The 20,396-nt window shown below is 60.9% G+C and overlaps 1 protein-coding gene across 1 annotated transcript in view; it reads left to right on the top strand.

The window, feature by feature from the left end:
• LOC140690092 (uncharacterized) overlaps window positions 1-20,396 on the top strand; it is an 80,773-nt gene that overhangs the window by 51,264 nt on the left and 9,113 nt on the right. The window contains exons 3-4 of the mRNA XM_072951623.1: window positions 17,939-18,065; window positions 19,744-20,042. Coding sequence (XP_072807724.1) covers window positions 17,996-18,065; window positions 19,744-20,042 — 369 coding nt within the window. The 5' untranslated portion in view covers window positions 17,939-17,995. The remainder of the gene's footprint in view (window positions 1-17,938; window positions 18,066-19,743; window positions 20,043-20,396) is intronic.

The raw sequence follows: 20,396 nt of genomic DNA, 5'->3' as shown, positions 1-20,396 counted from the left end.
GTCTGGCTCTGCAATGACAGTGACCGGCAGCCGGCCCGGCCCGGAGGTCTCAGAGCCCTGCCTGGCCAGGACCACTCCTGCTTCTGCCCCACTCGACCGTCTGCTGCCTGATCAGACTGGGACCTTGGTCATCTCAGTCACCCAGGAGGCAAGAGACACACCCTAGGGCATGGGCGCCACCTCGGGCAGCAGGGCCCTGCCCCGGTTCTCCACATCCCAGCCAGCCCGCTTGGACCCAGGTTGGTGACGTGATCGGCCCCCCAGGCCTCTGACCCTTCCTCAGCCTGCTCTTGCTTGAGGCAGGACCCCCCCAACATGACTGCCCCACCGCCACCAGTCAGGAAGGGGCTGTGGGGCCACCCGGGTGGGGTCTGAGTGGTGGCCTGGCCTGGGCGGGCCTGCCCTGGGCCTCCCTGTGTTACCTTTCGGTCCCTCTGGCCAAAAGGCCAGAGGCGCCTGGGGTGAGACCCGACCCACTGTCGGCACTGTTGGCAAAGGCCGTTGCTGCGGGCTTTCCGGGGGCCGCGACCTCGGGATCTTGGGATGCAACAAAACATGTCTGAGCTGAGCTGAGTTCACCAGCCAAGTAGGTTGAGAAGTGTCCTTCTCTACACAGCGGGTGCCTGGTGACCTGGGTCCCAAGTTCTGTTGGGCTCTGTTGCCAGGGAAGTGAGGTCACTTCCTGGGGTCCCCTTCCCCAAGCTTCCTCCTTACACAAAGCTCCCCAAGGGCCTCTCTGGGCTGCTGATGGCTCACTTCCCACCCCATGCCATGTCCACCCAGTGACACCAACACGGCCCCTCCTATAGCCCTGGGGAGGCCTGGATGCAGCCAGGGTCACAGCTCTGATGACACAGCTGGCTTCAGACCCGGCTCCCCCGCCAGCAGTGCTGTCACCCTGGACAAGCCACCTGCTTCTCAGGGTCTCCCCAATCCCCCATCGGCGCAGTGGGGATCATTCTGGACCCGGCTTCCTAGGAAAGCCATCATGTCTCTAGAACCACAAACACCTACTGCACCTGTCACCTCTGCGGGCTGGCATCACAGGGAGCTCATGCACAGACTCAGCAAAGGAAGGGCCCCACAGAGGGCTGGTGTGCAGGCCAAGGAGTGTGCAGGCCCAGGACTGTGCAGATGAGGCATTGTGCGGGCCCAGGAGAGGGCAGGCCTAGGAGTGTGCAGGGACAGAAGTGTGCAGGCCCAGGAGTGTGCAGGGCCAGTAGTGTTCAGGCCCAGGAGAGTGCAGGAAAGGTGAGGGCCATCACAGGAGAGGGCAGGGCCAAATGGGGCAGGCCAAGGAGTGTGCAGGACAAGGAGTTTGTAGGCCGAGGAGTATGCGGTCACAGGAGTGAGCAGGCCCAGGTGTGTGCAGTCCTTGGAGTGTGCAGGCCCAGGAGAGGGCATGCCCTGGAATGTGCAGGCCCAGGAGTGTGTAGGTACAGGAGGGAGCAGGCCCAGGAGTTTGCAGACGAAGGAGTGTGTAGGGACAGATGCGAGCAGGCCCTGGAGTGTGCAGCGCCAGGAGTGTGCTGGTCCATGAGAGGGTCGGCCGAAGTGGGGGCTGGCCCGGGATAGGGCAGGGCCAGGGGTGTGTAGGTCAAGACTGTGCTTGCCCAGGATTATACAGTCCCAGGAGTGAGCATGTACAGGAGTGTGCAGGCCCAGGAGTGTAGAAGCCCAGGTTCGTGCAGGCCCAGGTGTGCGCAGGTCCAGGAGCATGCAGGCCCAGGTGTGTGCAGTCCCAGGAGAGTGCAGGCCCTGGAGAGGACAGGCCCTCGAATGTGCAGGCCCAGGAGTGTGCAGGCCAAGCAGTGAGCACCCCCAGGAGTGTGTAGGCCCAGGAGTGTACAGGCCCAGGAGTGTGCAGCCCCAGGCGTGTGCAGACTCCGGAGTGTGCAGACACAGGGGTGTGCAGGCCCAGGAATGTACAGGTTAGGGCTGTGCAGGCCTAGCAGTGTTCAGGCCCAGGAGTGTGCAAAATCAGGAGTATACAGGCCCAGGTGTGTTCAGGCTGAAGATTGTGCATGTCCTGGAGTGTGCAGGCCCATGAGTGTGCAATCCAGGAGTGTGCGGGCCCAGTAGTGTGCAAGCCAGGGCCAGAGAAGGCCCATGCCAGGGAAGGCCCAGGAGTGTACATATCCAGGGGTGTGCAGGCCCATGAGTGTGCAGGCCCTGAGTGTGCACTCGAGGGATTGTGCGGGCCCAGGAGAGGGCAGGCCCAGCAGTGTGCAGGCCCAGGAGTGTGCAGACACAGGAGGGATCAGTCACAGGAGTGTGCAGATCCAGGAGTATACAGGCCCAGGTGTGTGCAGGCCCAACCTTGTGCAGGCCCAGGAGTGTGCAGACAGAGGAGTGTGCAGGCCAAGGAGGGTGCAGGCCCAGGCCAGGGCAGGCCTAAGAGGGTACAGACCCTGGAGTGTGCAGGCCCAGGAGTATGCATGCCCAGGGCTGTGAGTCCCAGCAGTGTTCAGGCCCAGGAGTGTGCAGAATCAGGAGTATACAGGCCCAGGTGTGTTCAGGCTCAAGATTGTGCCTGTCCTGGAGTGTGCAGGCCCATGAGTGTGCAATCAAGGAGTGTGCGGGTCCAGTAGTGTGCAAGCCCAGGCCAGAGAAGGCCCATGCCAGGGAAGGCCCAGGAGTGTACAGATCCAGGATTGTGCTGGCCCAGGAGTGTGCATGCGCAGGACTGTGCAGGCACAGGAGGGAGCAGGCCGAGGAGGGTGCAGTCCCAGGTGTGTGCAGGCACAAGTGTGAGCAGGCCCAGTATTGTGAAGGCCCAGGAATGAACAGGTCCAGGAGAGGGCCGGCCGAATTGGGGGCAGGCCCAGGAGAGGGAAGGCCCAGAAGCGTGCAGGTCTAGGAGTGTGCAGACGAGGGATTGTGTGGGCCCAGGAGAAGGCAGGCCCAGGAGTGTGCAGGGCAGAAGTGTGCAGGCCCAAGAGTGTGCAGGGCCAGTCATGTTCAGGCCCAGGAGTGTGTAGGACCTGTGAGGGCCGTCACAGGAGAGGGCAGGGCCAAATGGGGCAGGCCAAGGAGTGTGCAGGACCAGGAGTTTGTAGGCCGAGGAGTATGCAGTCACAGGAGTGAGCAGGTACAAGAGTGTGCAGGCCCAGTAGGGTAGAAGCCCAGGTTCGTGCAGACCCAGGTGTGCGCAGGTCCAGGAGCGTGCAGACCCAGGAGTGTGCAGACACAATATGGAACAGGCCCAGGAGTGTGCAGGCTAAAGGGTGTGCATACCCAGGACTGTGCAGGCCCAGGAATGTGCAGACACTGGAGGGAGCAGGCACACTAGTGTACTGGCACAGGAGTGTACAGCCCAGGTGTATGCAGGCTCTGGGATATACAGACCCAGGAGTGTGCAGTCCCAGGATTGTGGAGACAGAGGAGTGTGCAGGCCCAGGATGGTGCAGTTCCAGGAGTGTGCAGGCCCAGGCCAGGGCAGGCCCAGGAGTGTGTAGGCACAGGAGGAAGCAGGCCGAGGAGTCTGCAGTCCCAGGTGTGTGCAAGCACAAGTGGGAGCAGGCCCAGTAGTGTGCAGGCCCAAGAGTGTGCAGGTCCAGGAGAGGGCCGGCCGAATTGGGGGCAGGCCCAGGAGAGGGAAGGCGCAGGAGTGTGCAGGCCCAGGGGTGTGCACATGAGGGATTGTGCGGGCCCAGGAGAGGGCAGGCCCAGGAGTGTGCAGGGCCAGAAGTGTGCAGGCCCAACAGTGTGCAGGGCCTGTAGTGTAAAGGCCCAGGAGCGTGCAGGACTAGGAGATTGCAGGCCCAGGGGTATGTAGTCACAGGAGAGAGCAGGTTAAGGAGTGAGCAGGTACTGAACTTTGCAGGCCCAGGAGTGTACAGTCCTAGGTTCGTGAAGGCCCAGGTTTGCGCAGGTACAGGAGTGTGCATGGCCATTAGTGTCCAGGCCCAGGCCAGGACAGGACCAGGAGTGTCCAGTCTCAGGAGTGTGCAGGGCCAGGAGTGTGTAGGCGCACAAGTGTTTTGTCCCAGAAGTGTGACGGCACACGAGTGTGCAGGCCCAGGAGTGTGAAGACACTGGAGTGTGCAGAGACAGGTGTGTGCAGGCCCAGGAGTGTGCCGGCACAGGTGGGAACAGGGCTAGGAGTGTGCAGGCATACATGGGAGCAGACCCAGGAGTGTACAAGCCCAGGTTCATGCAGGCCCAAGTGTGCGCAGGTCCAGGAGTGTGAAGGCCCAGGTGTCTGCTGTCCCAGGAGTGTGCAGGTCCTGAAGTTTGCAGGCCCAGGAGTGTGCAGGCCCAGGAGTGTGCAGACAAAGCATTGTGCAGGCCAAGGAGGGTGCAGGCCCATGAGTGCACAGGCCCAGGAGTGTGCAGGCCCAGGCGTGTGCAGACTCCGGAGTGTGCAGAGACAGGAGTGTGCAGGCCCAGGTTTGTACAGGCCTAGGGCTGTGCAGGCCCAGCAGTGTTCAGGCCCAGGAGTGTGCAAAATCAGGAGTACACAGGCCCAGGTGTGTTCAGGCTCAAGGTTGTGCATGTCCTGGAGTGTGCAAGCCCATGACTGTGCAATCCATGAGTGTGTGGGCCCAGTAGTGTGCAAGCCCAGGCCAGAGAAGGCCCATGCCAGGGAAGGCCCAGGAGTGTACAGATCCAGGAGTGTGCAGGCCCAGGATTGTGCATGCCCAGGAGTGTGCAGGCACAGGAGGGAGCCGAATAAGGAGTGTGAAGGCCCAAGAATGTACAGGTCCAGGAGAGGGCTGGCCGAATTGGGGGCAGGCCCAGGAGAGGGAAGGCCCAGAAGAGTGCAGGCCAGGGGTGTGCAGATGAGGGATTGTGTGGGCCCAGGTGAAGGCAGGCCCTGGAGTGTTCAGGGCCAGTAGTGTTCAGGCCCTGGAGTGTGCAGGAAAGGTGAGGGCCATCACAGGAGAGGGCAGGGCCAAATGGGGCAGGCCAAGGGGTGTGCAGGACCAGGAGTTTGTAGGCCGAGGAGTATGCAGTCACAGGAGTGAGCAGGCTCAGGTGTGTGCAGTCCTTGGAGTGTGCAGGCCCAGGAGAGGGCATGCCCTGGAATGTGCAGGCCCAGGAGTGTGTAGGTACAGAGTGTGCAAGCCCAGGAGTTAATAGGCCGATGTTCGTGCAGGCCCTGTTGTGCAGAGGTCCAGGAGAGTGCAGGCCCTGGTGTGTGCAGTCCCAGGAGTCTGCAGGCCCTGGATTGTGCAGGCCCAGGAGTGTGTAGGTACAGGAGGGAGGATACCCAGGAGTTTGCAGGCCTAGGAGTGTGTAGGGATAGATGCGTACAGGCCCTGTATTGTGCAGTCCCAGGAGTGTGCAGGCTTGTGAGAGTGTCGGACGAGGGGGCGCTGGCCTGGGATACGGCAGGGCCAGGGGTGTGTATGCCGAAGACTGTGCTTGCCCAGCAGTATGCAGTCACAGGAGGGAGCAGACCGAGTAGTGAGCAGACCCAGGTGTGTGCAGGCACAAGTGGGAGCAGTCCCAGTAGTGTGCAGGCCCAAGAGTATGTGGGTCCAGGGGAGGGCCGGCCGAGTTGCGGGCAGGCCCAGGAGAAGGCAGGCCCAGGAGTGTGCAGGGCCAGAAGTGTGCATGCCCAAGAGTGTGCAGGGCCAGTAGTGTTAAGGCCCAGGAGTGTGCAGGACAGGTGAGGGCCATCACAGCAGAGGGCAGGGACAAATTGGGCAGTGCCAGGATTGTGCAGGACCTGAAGTTTGCAGGCCCAGGAGTATGCAGTCACAGGAGGGAGCAGGTAAAAGAGTGTGCAGGCCCAGGTGTGTACATGCCCAGGATCATGCAGGCCCAGGTGTGCGCAGGTCCAGGAGTGTGCAGGCCCAGGTGTGTGAAGACACCGGTGTGTGCAGAGACAGGAGTGTGCAGGCCCAGGAGTGTATATGCCCAGGGCTGTGCAGGCCTTCCAGCGTTCCGCCCCAGGAGTGTGCCGGGACATGTGGGAACAGGCCTAGGGTTAGGCAGGCATAGATGGGAGCAAGCCCAGGATTGTACAAGCCCAGGTTAATGCCGGCCCAGGTGAGCACAGGTCCAGGAGTGTGTAGGCCCTGGTGTGTGCTGTCCCAGGAGTGTACCGGCCCATGTGTGCGCAGGCCCTGGAGTTTGCAGACACCGGAGTGTGCAGACAGGGGTGTGCATGCCCAGGTGTACAGGCCTAGGAGAGTGCAAGCCCAGGAGTGTGCACACAAGGGATTGTGCGGGCCCAGGACAGGGCAGGTCCATGTGTGCGCAGGTCCAGGAGTGTGCAGGCCCAGGTGTATGCAGTTCCAGGATTGTGCAGGCCCAGGAGAGGGCAGGCCCATGGGTGTGCACACGAGGGATTGTGAGGGTCCAGGATAAGTCAGGCCCTGCAATGTGCAGGGCAAGAAGTATGCAGGCCCAAGAATGTGCAGACAGAGGAGTGTGCAGGCCAAGGAGGGTGCAGGCCCAGACCATTGCAGGTCCAGGAGTGTACAGGCCCAGGAGTGTGCTATCCCAGCAGTGTCCAGGCCCAGTTGTTTGCAGGTCTATGAGTGTACATGCCCAGGCATGTGTAGTCCCAGGTGTGTACAGGCCCAGATAGGGCAGGCCCCGGTGCCTGCAGGCCCAGGAGTTGCAGGCCCAGGTGTGTGCAGACACCGGAGTGTGCAGAGACAGGAGTGTGTAGGCCCAGGATTGTACAGGCAAAGGACTGTGCAGGCCCAGCCATGTGCAGCCCCAGGAATGTGCCGGCAGAGATGGGAACAAGCCTAGGAGTGTACAGGCATATGTGGTAGAAGGCCCGGGAGTGTACAAGCCAAGGTTGACGCAGGCCCAGGTGTGCGTAGGTCCAGGATTGTGTAGGCCCATGTGTCTGCTGTCCCAGGAGTATGCGGGCCCAGCAGAGGGCAGGCCCTGGAGTGTGTAGGCCCAGGATTGTGCAGGCACAAGTGGGAGCAGGACCAGTAGTATGCAGGCCCAAGAGTGTGCAGGTCCAGGCGAGGGTCGGGCGAATTGGGGGCAGGCCCATTAGGGGGAAGTCCCAGGAGTGTGCAGGCCAAGGAGTGTGCACACGAGGGAATGTGTGGGCCCAGGAGAAGTTAGGCCCAGCAGTGTGCAGGGCCAGAAGTGTTCAGGCCTAGGAGTGTGCAGACAGAGGAGTGTGCAGGACAAGGAGGGTGCAGGCCCAGGCCAGGGTAGGCCCAGGAGTGTACAGGCCCGGGAGTGTGTCGGCACAGCAGTGTGCAATCTCAGGAGGGAACAGGTGCAGGAGTGTTCAAGGCCAGCAGTGTGCAGGCCCAGGAGTGTGCACACACAGGAGGGAGGAGGCACACGAGTGTGCTGGCCAGGAGTGTACAGGCCCGTGTTTGTGGAGGCCCGGGAGTGTACAGGCCCAGGAGTGTGCAGGCCCAGGTGTGTGCAGACTCCGGAGTGTGCAGAGACAGGGGTGTGCAGGTCCAGGAATGTACAGGCCTAGGGCTGTGCAGGCCCAGCAGTGTTCAGGCCCAGGAGTGTGCAAAATCAGGAGTAAACAGGCCCAAGTGTGTTCAGGCTCAAGATTGTGCCTGTGGAGTGTGCAGGCACATGAGTGTGCAATCCAGGAGTGTGCGGGCCCAGTAGTGTGCAAGCCCAGGCCAGAGAAGGCCATTGCCAGGGAAGGCCCAGGAGTGTACAGATCCAGGATTGTGCAGGCCCAGGAGTGTGCATGCGTAGGACTGTGCAGGCACAGGAGGGAGCAGGCCGAGGAATGTGAAGTCGCAGTTGTGTGCAGGCACAAGTGGGAGCAGGCCCAGTAGTGTGAAGGCCCAGGAATATACAGGTCCAGGAGAGGGCCGGCCGAATTTGGGGCAGGCCCAGGAGAGGGAAGGCCCAGAAGCGTGCAGACCCAGGAGTGTGCAGACGAGGGATTGTGTGGGCCCAGGAGAAGGCAGGCCCAGGAGTGTGCAGGGCCAGTCAAGTTCAGGCCCAGGAGTGTGCAGGACCGGTGAGGGCCGTCACAGGAGAGGGCAGGGCCAAATGGGGCAGGCCAAGGGGTGTGCAGGACCAGGAGTTTGTAGGCCGAGGAGTATGCAGTCACAGGTGTTAGCAGGTACAAGAGTGTGCAGGCCCAGTAGGGTACAGTCCCAGGTTCGTGCAGACCCAGGTGTGCGCAGGCCCAAGACAGGGCCGGCCAAATGGGGAGCAGGCCCAGGAGAGGGAAGGCCCAGGAGTGTGCAGGCCCTGGAGTGTGCACACGATGGATTGTGCGGGCCCAGCAGTGTGCAGGCCTAGGAGTGTGCAGACATAGGAGTGCGCAGGACAAGGAGGGTGCAGGCCCAGGCCAGGTTAGGCCCAGGACTGTACAGGCCCGGGAGTGTGTAGGCCCAGGATTGTGCAGGCACAAGTGGGAGCAGGACCAGTAGTATGCAGGCCCAACAGTGTGAAGGTCCAGGCGAGGGTCGGGCGAATTGGGGGCAGGCCCATTAGGGGGAAGTCCCAGGAGTGTGCAGGCCAAGTAGTGTGCACACGAGGGATTGTGCGGGCCCAGGGGAAGGTAGGCCCAGCAGTGTGCAGGGCCAGAAGTGTTCAGGCCCAGGTTCGTGCAGGCCCAGGTGTGCGCAGGTCCAGAGCATGCAGGCCCAGGTTTTTGCAGTCCCAGGAGTGTGCAGGCCCTGGAGAGGACAGGCCCTCGAATGTGCAGGCCCAGGAGTGTGCAGGCCAAGCAGTGAGCACCCCCAGGAGTGTGTAGGCCCAGGAGTGTACAGGCCCAGGAGTGTGCAGCCCCAGGCGTGTGCAGACTCCGGAGTGTGCAGAGACAGGGGTGTGCAGGCCCAGGACTGTACAGGTTAGGGCTGTGCAGGCCTAGCAGTGTTCAGGCCCAGGATTGGGCAAAATCAGGAATATACAGGCCCAGGTGTGTTCAGGCTCAAGATTGTGCATGTCCTGGAGTTTGCAGGCCCATGAGTGTGCAGGCCCAGAAGTGTGCAGATTCAATACGGAACCGGCCCGGGAGTGTACAGGCCCAGGTTCCTGCAGGCCCCGGTGTGCGTAGGTCCAGGAGTGTGCAGGTCCAAGAGTGTGCAGGCCCAGTTGTGTGCAGGCCCAGGAATGTGCAGACCCTGTCGACCCTAGAGGGCAGGATGCCGTGACCAGAGGAGGCGCTCTCTAGGACTGGGGGCGGAGGCCGGGAGAGCAGGCGGTTGGAGAGCCGGTGGTGAGGGCTGGAAAGGGGCAGAGCTGCACCAACCAGGTGTGCGGACCTGAGGGCGTGAGGCTGGGCGGCCTGCCGAGGGTGTTCCTGCAGCAGTGCTGGCCCTGGGTGAGGATGTGGTGGGACCAGGGCTGAGCCAGCGGGGCAGAAGGAGGAGGAGCGGGGAGGAGGGCGCCAGAGGGTGCACAGTGGACCGGTCACTGGGCATCTGCAGGTTTGGAGGCGCTCTGCTGTGTGGGGCTCCAGGCCTCCCTGGGTCTGGGGACGTGGGTGTGATGTGACTCGGAAGGAGGCCGGGTGCGCTTCGGACAGCACCCGCCATCTCTCCCACCCAGGCCCAGTGCTCATGGTCGTGTTGCAGCCTCAGTTTTCCGTCCACTGTCCCAGCAACCCCTTGGTGGTATTCTGAGCAGAGGCAGAGGGTGAGAGTCCTGACTTGGCTTTCCTTCCCTGTGTTTCCAAGTCCACACTCATTCCGCAAGTCGCACGACAGGCCAAGAAATCGGGAGACGCGGTGTCGGGGTAAAGAATAGTGAGTTTATTTGGAAAGGCAGCTGACCGAGAAGATGGCAGGCTAATGTCCTGGAGAGCCACCTTCTCCGAGTGAGACTTCAGGCTCCTTTTACACTCGAAAGGAGAGGGGTTGTGGGTGGTTGGTGCAAAGTCCTTGGTGCAGGAATTCTTTGTTTTTGCAGTTGTGGGTCAGCTCATGGGGCCCCTGTAAAACCTCTAACAAAACAAATGTTACTTTCTGTTCTGCAGCTTGTTGTGTGTATAGGAGAGGAAAAGAGCTCTTATCCTGAAGGCTGAGAGCCTTGAGAACAGGCTCTGCTGTCAATTTCAGGCTGAAGGCAACATTGTTTTACAAAAGGGGCAGAGCTGGTAAGACAGCCTGGAAAACAGCAGAGGGTTAAAGGAAAAAGAACAGATCTAATAGGCAGTCAGATTTGGTCTTTTCTGTTACACCTGCTGCCCCAGCAGGGCTGGCCTCAGGGAGGAAGGGCGCCCCTCCGGCCCCCGAGAGCCGCCTGCAGAGGGTGGGGAAGGCAGGGAGGGGGTCTGCCCTGCTGGGGAGGTAAACTAGACATGGCTGATACATGGACAGTGAGTGCAAAGTTAGAAAACCTCTGGGTTTTCCCTCTTTAGGGAGGGAGAGGGAGGCTCAGCATAGGTCCTTGAGCTTCCGCGAGAAAAGTGGCTCTCAGCCCAGGTCAGCTGCGGGCGCCTCTGGGGTTTTCACACCTGAGGGGCCCTCTGTGGACGGGTCCTGTGTTCTTGGCACTGACGTGGATTTTCCTCCTCTTCTTCCCCAAGGGGCGGTAGTGGCTCCGGGGGCAGCTTCCAGCCGATCACGGCCATCCTGCTGCCCTCATACAAGATGGCCCTGCACGCCCGGCAGCTGGAAGTCAGGCTGCAGCTGGACTACGTCTAGCCTCGCAGGTAAGAGGAGCCCCGCTGCTTCCCTGGGGGCCGGCAAGGGGGTCCCTCCTGAGGGGTTTCGGTTGGGGGCTCCTGGCTAGACACCGCAGCCGTGTGAGTGGCACCGTTGGGGTGAAGGAGGCTGGTGCCAGGGACAGGGCAGGCCCAGGAGTGTGCAGGCCCAGGAGTGTGCATGCCCAGGAGTGTGCAGACAGGGGTGTGCATGCCCAGGAGTGTACAGGCCTAGGAGAGTGCAAGCCCAGGAGTGTGCACACAAGGGATTGTGCGGGCCCAGGACAGGGCAGGTCCATGTGTGTGCAGGTCCAGGAGTGTGCAGGCCCAGGTGTATGCAGTTCCAGGATTGTGCAGGCCCAGGAGAGGGCAGGTCCATGGGTGTGCATACGAGGGATTGTGAGGGCCCAGGATAAGTCAGGCCCTGCAATGTGCAGGGCAAGAAGTATGCAGGCCCAAGAATGTGCAGACAGAGGAGTGTGCAGGCCAAGGAGGGTGCAGGCCCAGACCATTGCAGGTCCAGGAGTGTACAGGCCCAGGAGTGTGCTATCCCAGCAGTGTCCAGGCCCAGTTGTTTGCAGGTCTATGAGTGTACATGCCGAGGCATGTGTAGTCCCAGCTGTGTTCAGGCCCAGATAGGGCAGGCCCCGGTGTCTGCAGGCCCAGGAGTATACAGGCCCAGGTGTGTGCAGGCCCAACCTTGTGCAGGCCCAGGAGTGTGCAGACAGAGGAGTGTGCAGGCCAAGGAGGGTGCAGGCCCAGGCCAGGGCAGGCCTAAGAGGGTACAGACCCTGGAGTGTGCAGGCCCAGGAGTATGCATGCCCAGGGCTGTGAGTCCAAGCAGTGTTCAGGCCCAGGAGTGTGCAACATCAGGAGTATACAGGTCCAGGTGTGTTCAGGCTCAAGATTGTGCCTGTCCTGGAGTGTGCAGGCCCATGAGTGTGCAATCAAGGAGTGTGCGGGTCCAGTAGTGTGCAAGCCCGGGCCAGAGAAGGCCCATGCCAGGGAAGGCCCAGGAGTGTACAGATCCAGGATTGTGCTGGCCCAGGAGTGTGCATGCGCAGGACTGTGCAGGCACAGGAGGGAGCAGGCCGAGGAGGGTGCAGTCCCAGGTGTGTGCAGGCACAAGTGTGAGCAGGCCCAGTATTGTGAAGGCACAGGAATGAACAGGTCCAGGAGAGGGCCGGCCGAATTGGGGGCAGGCCCAGGAGAGGGAAGGCCCAGAAGCGTGCAGGTCTAGGAGTGTGCAGACGAGGGATTGTGTGGGCCCAGGAGAAGGCAGGCCCAGGAGTGTGCAGGGCAGAAGTGTGCAGGCCCAAGAGTGTGCAGGGCCAGTCATGTTCAGGCCCAGGAGTGTGTAGGACCTGTGAGGGCCGTCACAGGAGAGGGCAGGGCCAAATGGGGCAGGCCAAGGAGTGTGCAGGACCAGGAGTTTGTAGGCCGAGGAGTATGCAGTCACAGGAGTGAGCAGGTACAAGAGTGTGCAGGCCCAGTAGGGTAGAAGCCCAGGTTCGTGCAGACCCAGGTGTGCGCAGGTCCAGGAGCGTGCAGACCCAGGAGTGTGCAGACACAATATGGAACAGGCCCAGGAGTGTGCAGGCTAAAGGGTGTGCATACCCAGGACTGTGCAGGCCCAGGAATGTGCAGACACTGGAGGGAGCAGGCACACTAGTGTACTGGCACAGGAGTGTACAGCCCAGGTGTATGCAGGCTCTGGGATATACAGAACCAGGATTGTGGAGACAGAGGAGTGTGCAGGCCCAGGATGGTGCAGTTCCAGGAGTGTGCAGGCCCAGGCCAGGGCAGGCCCAGGAGTGTGTAGGCACAGGAGGAAGCAGGCCGAGGAGTCTGTAGTCCCAGGTGTGTGCAAGCACAAGTGGGAGCAGGCCCAGTAGTGTGCAGGCCCAAGAGTGTGCAGGTCCAGGAGAGGGCTGGCCGAATTGGGGGCAGGCCCAGGAGAGGGAAGGCACAGGAGTGTGCAGGCCCAGGAGTGTGCACATGAGGGATTGTGCGGGCCCAGGAGAGGGCAGGCCCAGGAGTGTGCAGGGCCAGAAGTGTGCAGGCCCAACAGTGTGCAGGGCCTGTAGTGTAAAGGCCCAGGAGCGTGCAGGACTAGGAGATTGCAGGCCCAGGGGTATGTAGTCACAGGAGAGAGCAGGTTAAGGAGTGAGCAGGTACTGAACTTTGCAGGCCCAGGAGTGTACAGTCCTAGGTTCGTGAAGGCCCAGGTTTGCGCAGGTACAGGAGTGTGCATGGCCATTAGTGTCCAGGCCCAGGCCAGGACAGGACCAGGAGTGTCCAGTCTCAGGAGTGTGCAGGGCCAGGAGTGTGTAGGCGCACAAGTGTTTTGTCCCAGAAGTGTGACGGCACACGAGTGTGCAGGCCCAGGAGTGTGAAGACACTGGAGTGTGCAGAGACAGGTGTGTGCAGGCCCAGGAGTGTGCCGGCACAGGTGGGAACAGGGCTAGGAGTGTGCAGGCATACATGGGAGCAGACCCAGGAGTGTACAAGCCCAGGTTCATGCAGGCCCAAGTGTGCGCAGGTCCAGGAGTGTGAAGGCCCAGGTGTCTGCTGTCCCAGGAGTGTGCAGGTCCTGAAGTTTGCAGGCCCAGGAGTGTGCAGGCCCAGGAGTGTGCAGACAAAGCATTGTGCAGGCCAAGGAGGGTGCAGGCCCATGAGTGCACAGGCCCAGGAGTGTGCAGGCCCAGGCGTGTGCAGACTCCGGAGTGTGCAGAGACAGGAGTGTGCAGGCCCAGGTTTGTACAGGCCTAGGGCTGTGCAGGCCCAGCAGTGTTCAGGCCCAGGAGTGTGCAAAATCAGGAGTACACAGGCCCAGGTGTGTTCAGGCTCAAGGTTGTGCATGTCCTGGAGTGTGCAAGCCCATGACTGTGCAATCCATGAGTGTGTGGGCCCAGTAGTGTGCAAGCCCAGGCCAGAGAAGGCCCATGCCAGGGAAGGCCCAGGAGTGTACAGATCCAGGAGTGTGCAGGCCCAGGATTGTGCATGCCCAGGAGTGTGCAGGCACAGGAGGGAGCCGAATAAGGAGTGTGAAGGCCCAAGAATGTACAGGTCCAGGAGAGGGCTGGCCGAATTGGGGGCAGGCCCAGGAGAGGGAAGGCCCAGAAGAGTGCAGGCCAGGGGTGTGCAGATGAGGGATTGTGTGGGCCCAGGTGAAGGCAGGCCCTGGAGTGTGCAGGGCCAGTAGTGTTCAGGCCCTGGAGTGTGCAGGAAAGGTGAGGGCCATCACAGGAGAGGGCAGGGCCAAATGGGGCAGGCCAAGGGGTGTGCAGGACCAGGAGTTTGTAGGCCGAGGAGTATGCAGTCACAGGAGTGAGCAGGCTCAGGTGTGTGCAGTCCTTGGAGTGTGCAGGCCCAGGAGAGGGCATGCCCTGGAATGTGCAGGCCCAGGAGTGTGTAGGTACAGAGTGTGCAAGCCCAGGAGTTAATAGGCCGATGTTCGTGCAGGCCCTGTTGTGCAGAGGTCCAGGAGAGTGCAGGCCCTGGTGTGTGCAGTCCCAGGAGTCTGCAGGCCCTGGATTGTGCAGGCCCAGGAGTGTGTAGGTACAGGAGGGAGGATACCCAGGAGTTTGCAGGCCTAGGAGTGTGTAGGGATAGATGCGTACAGGCCCTGTATTGTGCAGTCCCAGGAGTGTGCAGGCTTGTGAGAGTGTCGGACGAGGGGGCGCTGGCCTGGGATACGGCAGGGCCAGGGGTGTGTATGCCGAAGACTGTGCTTGCCCAGCAGTATGCAGTCACAGGAGGGAGCAGACCGAGTAGTGAGCAGACCCAGGTGTGTGCAGGCACAAGTGGGAGCAGTCCCAGTAGTGTGCAGGCCCAAGAGTATGTGGGTCCAGGGGAGGGCCGGCCGAGTTGCGGGCAGGCCCAGGAGAAGGCAGGCCCAGGAGTGTGCAGGGCCAGAAGTGTGCATGCCCAAGAGTGTGCAGGGCCAGTAGTGTTAAGGCCCAGGAGTGTGCAGGACAGGTGAGGGCCATCACAGCAGAGGGCAGGGACAAATTGGGCAGTGCCAGGATTGTGCAGGACCTGAAGTTTGCAGGCCCAGGAGTATGCAGTCACAGGAGGGAGCAGGTAAAAGAGTGTGCAGGCCCAGGTGTGTACATGCCCAGGATCATGCAGGCCCAGGTGTGCGCAGGTCCAGGAGTGTGCAGGCCCAGGTGTGTGAAGACACCGGTGTGTGCAGAGACAGGAGTGTGCAGGCCCAGGAGTGTATATGCCCAGGGCTGTGCAGGCCTTCCAGCGTTCCGCCCCAGGAGTGTGCCGGGACATGTGGGAACAGGCCTAGGGTTAGGCAGGCATAGATGGGAGCAAGCCCAGGATTGTACAAGCCCAGGTTAATGCCGGCCCAGGTGTGCACAGGTCCAGGAGTGTGTAGGCCCTGGTGTGTGCTGTCCCAGGAGTGTACCGGCCCATGTGTGCGCAGGCCCTGGAGTTTGCAGACACCGGAGTGTGCAGACAGGGGTGTGCATGCCCAGGAGTGTACAGGCCTAGGAGAGTGCAAGCCCAGGAGTGTGCACACAAGGGATTGTGCGGGCCCAGGACAGGGCAGGTCCATGTGTCCGCAGGTCCAGGGGTGTGCAGGCCCAGGTGTATGTAGTTCCAGGATTGTGCAGGCCCAGGAGAGGGCAGGCCCATGGGTGTGCACACGAGGGATTGTGAGGGCCCAGGATAAGTCAGGCCCTGCAATGTGCAGGGCAAGAAGTATGCAGGCCCAAGAATGTGCAGACAGAGGAGTGTGCAGGCCAAGGAGGGTGCAGGCCCAGACCATTGCAGGTCCAGGAGTGTACAGCCCCAGGAGTGTGGTATCCCAGCAGTGTCCAGGCCCAGTTGTTTGCAGGTCTATGAGTGTACATGCCCAGGCATGTGTAGTCCCAGGTGTGTACAGGCCCAGATAGGGCAGGCCCCGGTGCCTGCAGGCCCAGGAGTTGCAGGCCCAGGTGTGTGCAGACACCGGAGTGTGCAGAGACAGGAGTGTGTAGGCCCAGGATTGTACAGGCAAAGGACTGTGCAGGCCAAGCCATGTGCAGCCCCAGGAATGTGCCGGCAGAGATGGGAACAAGCCTAGTAGTGTACAGGCATATGTGGTAGAAGGCCCGGGAGTGTACAAGCCAAGGTTGACGCAGGCCCAGGTGTGCGTAGGTCCAGGATTGTGTAGGCCCATGTGTCTGCTGTCCCAGGAGTATGCGGGCCCAGCAGAGGGCAGGCCCTGGAGTGTGTAGGCCCAGGATTGTGCAGGCACAAGTGGGAGCAGGACCAGCAGTGTGCAGGCCCAAGAGTGTGCAGGTCCAGGAGAGGGCCGGGCGACTTGGGGGCAGGCCCATTAGAGGGAAGTCCCAGGAGTGTGCAGGCCAAGTAGTGTGCACACGAGGGATTGTGCGGGCCCAGGGGAAGGTAGGCCCAGCAGTGTGCAGGGCCAGAAGTGTTCAGGCCCAGGTTCGTGCAGGCCCAGGTGTGCGCAGGTCCAGAGCATGCAGGCCCAGGTTTTTGCAGTCCCAGGAGTGTGCAGGCCCTGGAGAGGACAGGCCCTCGAATGTGCAGGCCCAGGAGTGTGCAGGCCAAGCAGTGAGCACCCCCAGGAGTGTGTAGGCCCAGGAGTGTACAGGCCCAGGAGTGTGCAGCCCCAGGCGTGTGCAGACTCCGGAGTGTGCAGAGACAGGGGTGTGCAGGCCCAGGACTGTACAGGTTAGGGCTGTGCAGGCCTAGCAGTGTTCAGGCCCAGGATTGGGCAAAATCAGGAATATACAGGCCCAGGTGTGTTCAGGCTCAAGATTGTGCATGTCCTGGAGTTTGCAGGCCCATGAGTGTGCAGGCCCAGAAGTGTGCAGATTCAATACGGAACCGGCCCGGGAGTGTACAGGCCCAGGTTCCTGCAGGCCCCGGTGTGCGTAGGTCCAGGAGTGTGCAGGTCCAAGAGTGTGCAGGCCCAGTTGTGTGCAGGCCCAGGAATGTGCAGGCCCTGTCGACCCTAGAGGGCAGGATGCCGTGACCAGAGGAGGCGCTCTCTAGGACTGGGGGCGGAGGCCGGGAGAGCAGGCGGTTGGAGAGCCGGTGGTGAGGGCTGGAAAGGGGCAGAGCTGCACCAACCAGGTGTGCGGACCTGAGGGCGTGAGGCTGGGCGGCCTGCCGAGGGTGTTCCTGCAGCAGTGCTGGCCCTGGGTGAGGATGTGGTGGGACCAGGGCTGAGCCAGCGGGGCAGAAGGAGGAGGAGCGGGGAGGAGGGCGCCAGAGGGTGCACAGTGGACCGGTCACTGGGCATCTGCAGGTTTGGAGGCGCTCTGCTGTGTGGGGCTCCAGGCCTCCCTGGGTCTGGGGACGTGGGTGTGATGTGACTCGGAAGGAGGCCGGGTGCGCTTCGGACAGCACCCGCCATCTCTCCCACCCAGGCCCAGTGCTCATGGTCGTGTTGCAGCCTCAGTTTTCCGTCCACTGTCCCAGCAACCCCTTGGTGGTATTCTGAGCAGAGGCAGAGGGTGAGAGTCCTGACTTGGCTTTCCTTCCCTGTGTTTCCAAGTCCACACTCATTCCGCAAGTCGCACGACAGGCCAAGAAATCGGGAGACGCGGTGTCGGGGTAAAGAATAGTGAGTTTATTTGGAAAGGCAGCTGACCGAGAAGATGGCAGGCTAATGTCCTGGAGAGCCACCTTCTCCGAGTGAGACTTCAGGCTCCTTTTACACTCGAAAGGAGAGGGGTTGTGGGTGGTTGGTGCAAAGTCCTTGGTGCAGGAATTCTTTGTTTTTGCAGTTGTGGGTCAGCTCATGGGGCCCCTGTAAAGCCTCTAACAAAACAAATGTTACTTTCTGTTCTGCAGCTTGTTGTGTGTATAGGAGAGGAAAAGAGCTCTTATCCTGAAGGCTGAGAGCCTTGAGAACAGGCTCTGCTGTCAATTTCAGGCTGAAGGCAACATTGTTTTACAAAAGGGGCAGAGCTGGTAAGACAGCCTGGAAAACAGCAGAGGGTTAAAGGAAAAAGAACAGATCTAATAGGCAGTCAGATTTGGTCTTTTCTGTTACACCTGCTGCCCCAGCAGGGCTGGCCTCAGGGAGGAAGGGCGCCCCTCCGGCCCCCGAGAGCCGCCTGCAGAGGGTGGGGAAGGCAGGGAGGGGGTCTGCCCTGCTGGAGAGGTAAACTAGACATGGCTGATACATGGACAGTGAGTGCAAAGTTAGAAAACCTCTGGGTTTTCCCTCTTTAGGGAGGGAGAGGGAGGCTCAGCATAGGTCCTTGAGCTTCCGCGAGAAAAGTGGCTCTCAGCCCAGGTTGGCTGCGGGCGCCTCTGGGGTTGTCACACCTGAGGGGCCCTCTGTGGACGGGTCCTGTGTTCTTGGCACTGACGTGGATTTTCCTCCTCTTCTTCCCCAAGGGGCGGTAGTGGCTCCGGGGGCAGCTTCCAGCCGATCACGGCCATCCTGCTGCCCTCATGCAAGCTGGCCCTGCACGCCCGGCAGCTGGACGTCAGGCTGCAGCTGGACTACGTCTCCGCCTCGCAGGTAAGAGGAGCCCCGCTGATTCCCTGCGGGCCGGCAAGGGGGTCCCTCGGGAGGGGTTTCGGTTGGGGGCTCCTGGCTAGACGCCGCAGCCGTGTGAGTGGCACCGTTGGGGTGAAGGAGGCTGGTGCCAGGGACAGGGCAGGCCCAGGAGTGTACAGGCCCAGGAGTGTGCATGCCCAGGAGTGTGCAGGCAAAGGAGGGAGCAGGCCCAGTAGTGTGCAGGCCAAGTAGAGTGCAGGCCCAGAAGTGTGCACGCCGAGGCGTGTACAGTAGGGCTGTGCAGGCCCAGCAGTGTTCAGGCCCAGGAGTGTGCAAAATCAGGAGTATACAGGCCCAGGTGTGTTCAGGCTCAAGATTGTGCAAGTCCTGGAGTGTGCAGGCCCATGAGTGTGCAATCCAGGAGTGTGCAGGCCCAGTAGTGTGCACACACAGGAGGGAGGAGGCACACGATTGTGCTGGCCTGGAGTGTACAGGCCTGTGTGTGTGTGTGTAGGCCCAGGAGTGTGCAGGCCCAGGATTGTTTAGGCCCAGGTGTGTGCAGAGAGAAGAGTGTGCAGGCCCAGGATTGTTTAGGCCCAGGAGTGTGCAGAGAGAAGAGTGTGCAAGCCCAGGTTGGTGCAGACCCAGAAGCGTGCAGGCCTAGGAGAGCGCAGGCCCTGGAGTGTGCAGGCCAGGAGTGTGCAGGTCCAGGAGAGGGCCGGCCGAATTGGGGGCAGGCCCAGGAGTGTACAGGCCCAGGAGTGTGCTGACACAGTAGGGATCAGTCACAGGAGTGTGCAGGTCCAGGAGTATACAGGCCCAGGTGTGTGCAGGCCCAACATTGTGCAGGCCCAGGAGTGTGCAGGCCCAGGTATGTGCAGGCCCAGGCCATGGCAGGCCCAGGAGGGTACAGACCCTGGAGTGTGCAGACCCAGGAGTATGCATGCCCAGGGCTGTGAGGCCCAGCATTTTTCAGGCCCTGGAGTGTACAGAATCAGGTGTATACAGGCCAAGGTGTGTTAATGCCCAAGATTGTGCAGGTCCTGTTGTGTGCAGACCCATGAGTGTGCAGCTCGAGCAGTGTGCAGGCCCAGTAGTGTTCAGGCCCAGGAGTGTGCAACATCAGGAGTATACAGGTCCAGGTGTGTTCAGGCTCAAGATTGTGCATGTCCTGGAGTGTGCAGGCCCATGAGTGTGCAATCCAGGAGTGTGCAGGCCCAGTAGTGTGCAAGCCAGGGCCAGAGAAGGCCCATGCCAGGGAAGGCCCAGGAGTGTACAGATCCAGGAGTGTGCAGGCCCAGGAGTGTGCATGCCCAGGAGTGTCCAGAGGAGGGGTTTGAGGCCGTGGTGGGATGTCCTTCACAGGCATAAATAGCGTAAAGAGCATAAAACTACATGATAGTGATGGTCGGACAGCATGGGAATGCACTTAATGTTCCTGAAATGCACAATTTAAAAGGGAAAAAATCTGTATTTTATTAAAGGAGGTGGAAAATTGAAAAATATAGGATGCCATAAATGATGTAAAACAAATAAACTAAACTAAAGAAAAACAAAACAAAAACAAATTCAGGGGCAGGGAAGTCAACTTCGGGTAGCGGAGGGGATTTATGGTGGGATTTTGGAGAAGGTGTAGGAGGGTGCAGAGGGGCACAGCCCTAGTGGGTGATGATGCCTAAAATGGTTCTCCACTGCCCAGCGGCCCAGGTGCAGGTGCAGGAACTGCAGGCTTCTCAGGAGCAGCAAGATCAGCAGGAGCTGCAGGCTCTTCAGGAGTGGCAAGATCAGCAGGAGCTGCAGGCTCTTCAGGAGTGGCTAGATCAGCAGGAGCTGCAGGCTCTTCAGGAGTGGCAAGATCAGCAGGAATGGCGGGCTCTTCAGGAGTGTCTAGATCAGCAGGAACGGCAGGCGCTTCAGGAGCGGCGGGCTCTTCAGGAATGGCAGGCTCTTCAGGAGCCGTGGGCTCTTCAGGAGCGGCTAGATCAGCAGGAGAGGCAGGCTCTTCAGGAGCGGCAGGCTCTTCAGGAGCGGCTAGATCAGCAGGAACGGCGGGCTCTTCAGGAGCAGCTAGATCAGCAGGAATGGCAGGCTCTTCATATGCAGTTGGAGCAGCAGGATCTTCATGTTCAGCAGGAGCAGCTGGAGGGAGTTCGCGGTCTCCTGCTGGACCCTGGTGGTCCTGTTTTGGTTCTCTGGCGTCTTCTCCTGCCCCTGCCTGCTCTGGACCTGTAACTGTTGGACGTGGAGAGAGCTTTAAGTCTAGTGGTTGTGCTCAGGCACAACCTGGAAAAAGGTACCCACGTGGCTCCCTTTCCACGTGCCTTTTCAAGGACAGAAATCTTCCCAGAGCTT

Source organism: Vicugna pacos, chromosome 28, assembly GCF_048564905.1.
Source record: "Vicugna pacos chromosome 28, VicPac4, whole genome shotgun sequence".
Taxonomy (NCBI): Eukaryota; Metazoa; Chordata; class Mammalia; order Artiodactyla; family Camelidae; genus Vicugna; species Vicugna pacos.
Note: the sequence above shows the minus strand (reverse complement) of the source record. Positions and strands in the feature narration are given on the sequence as shown.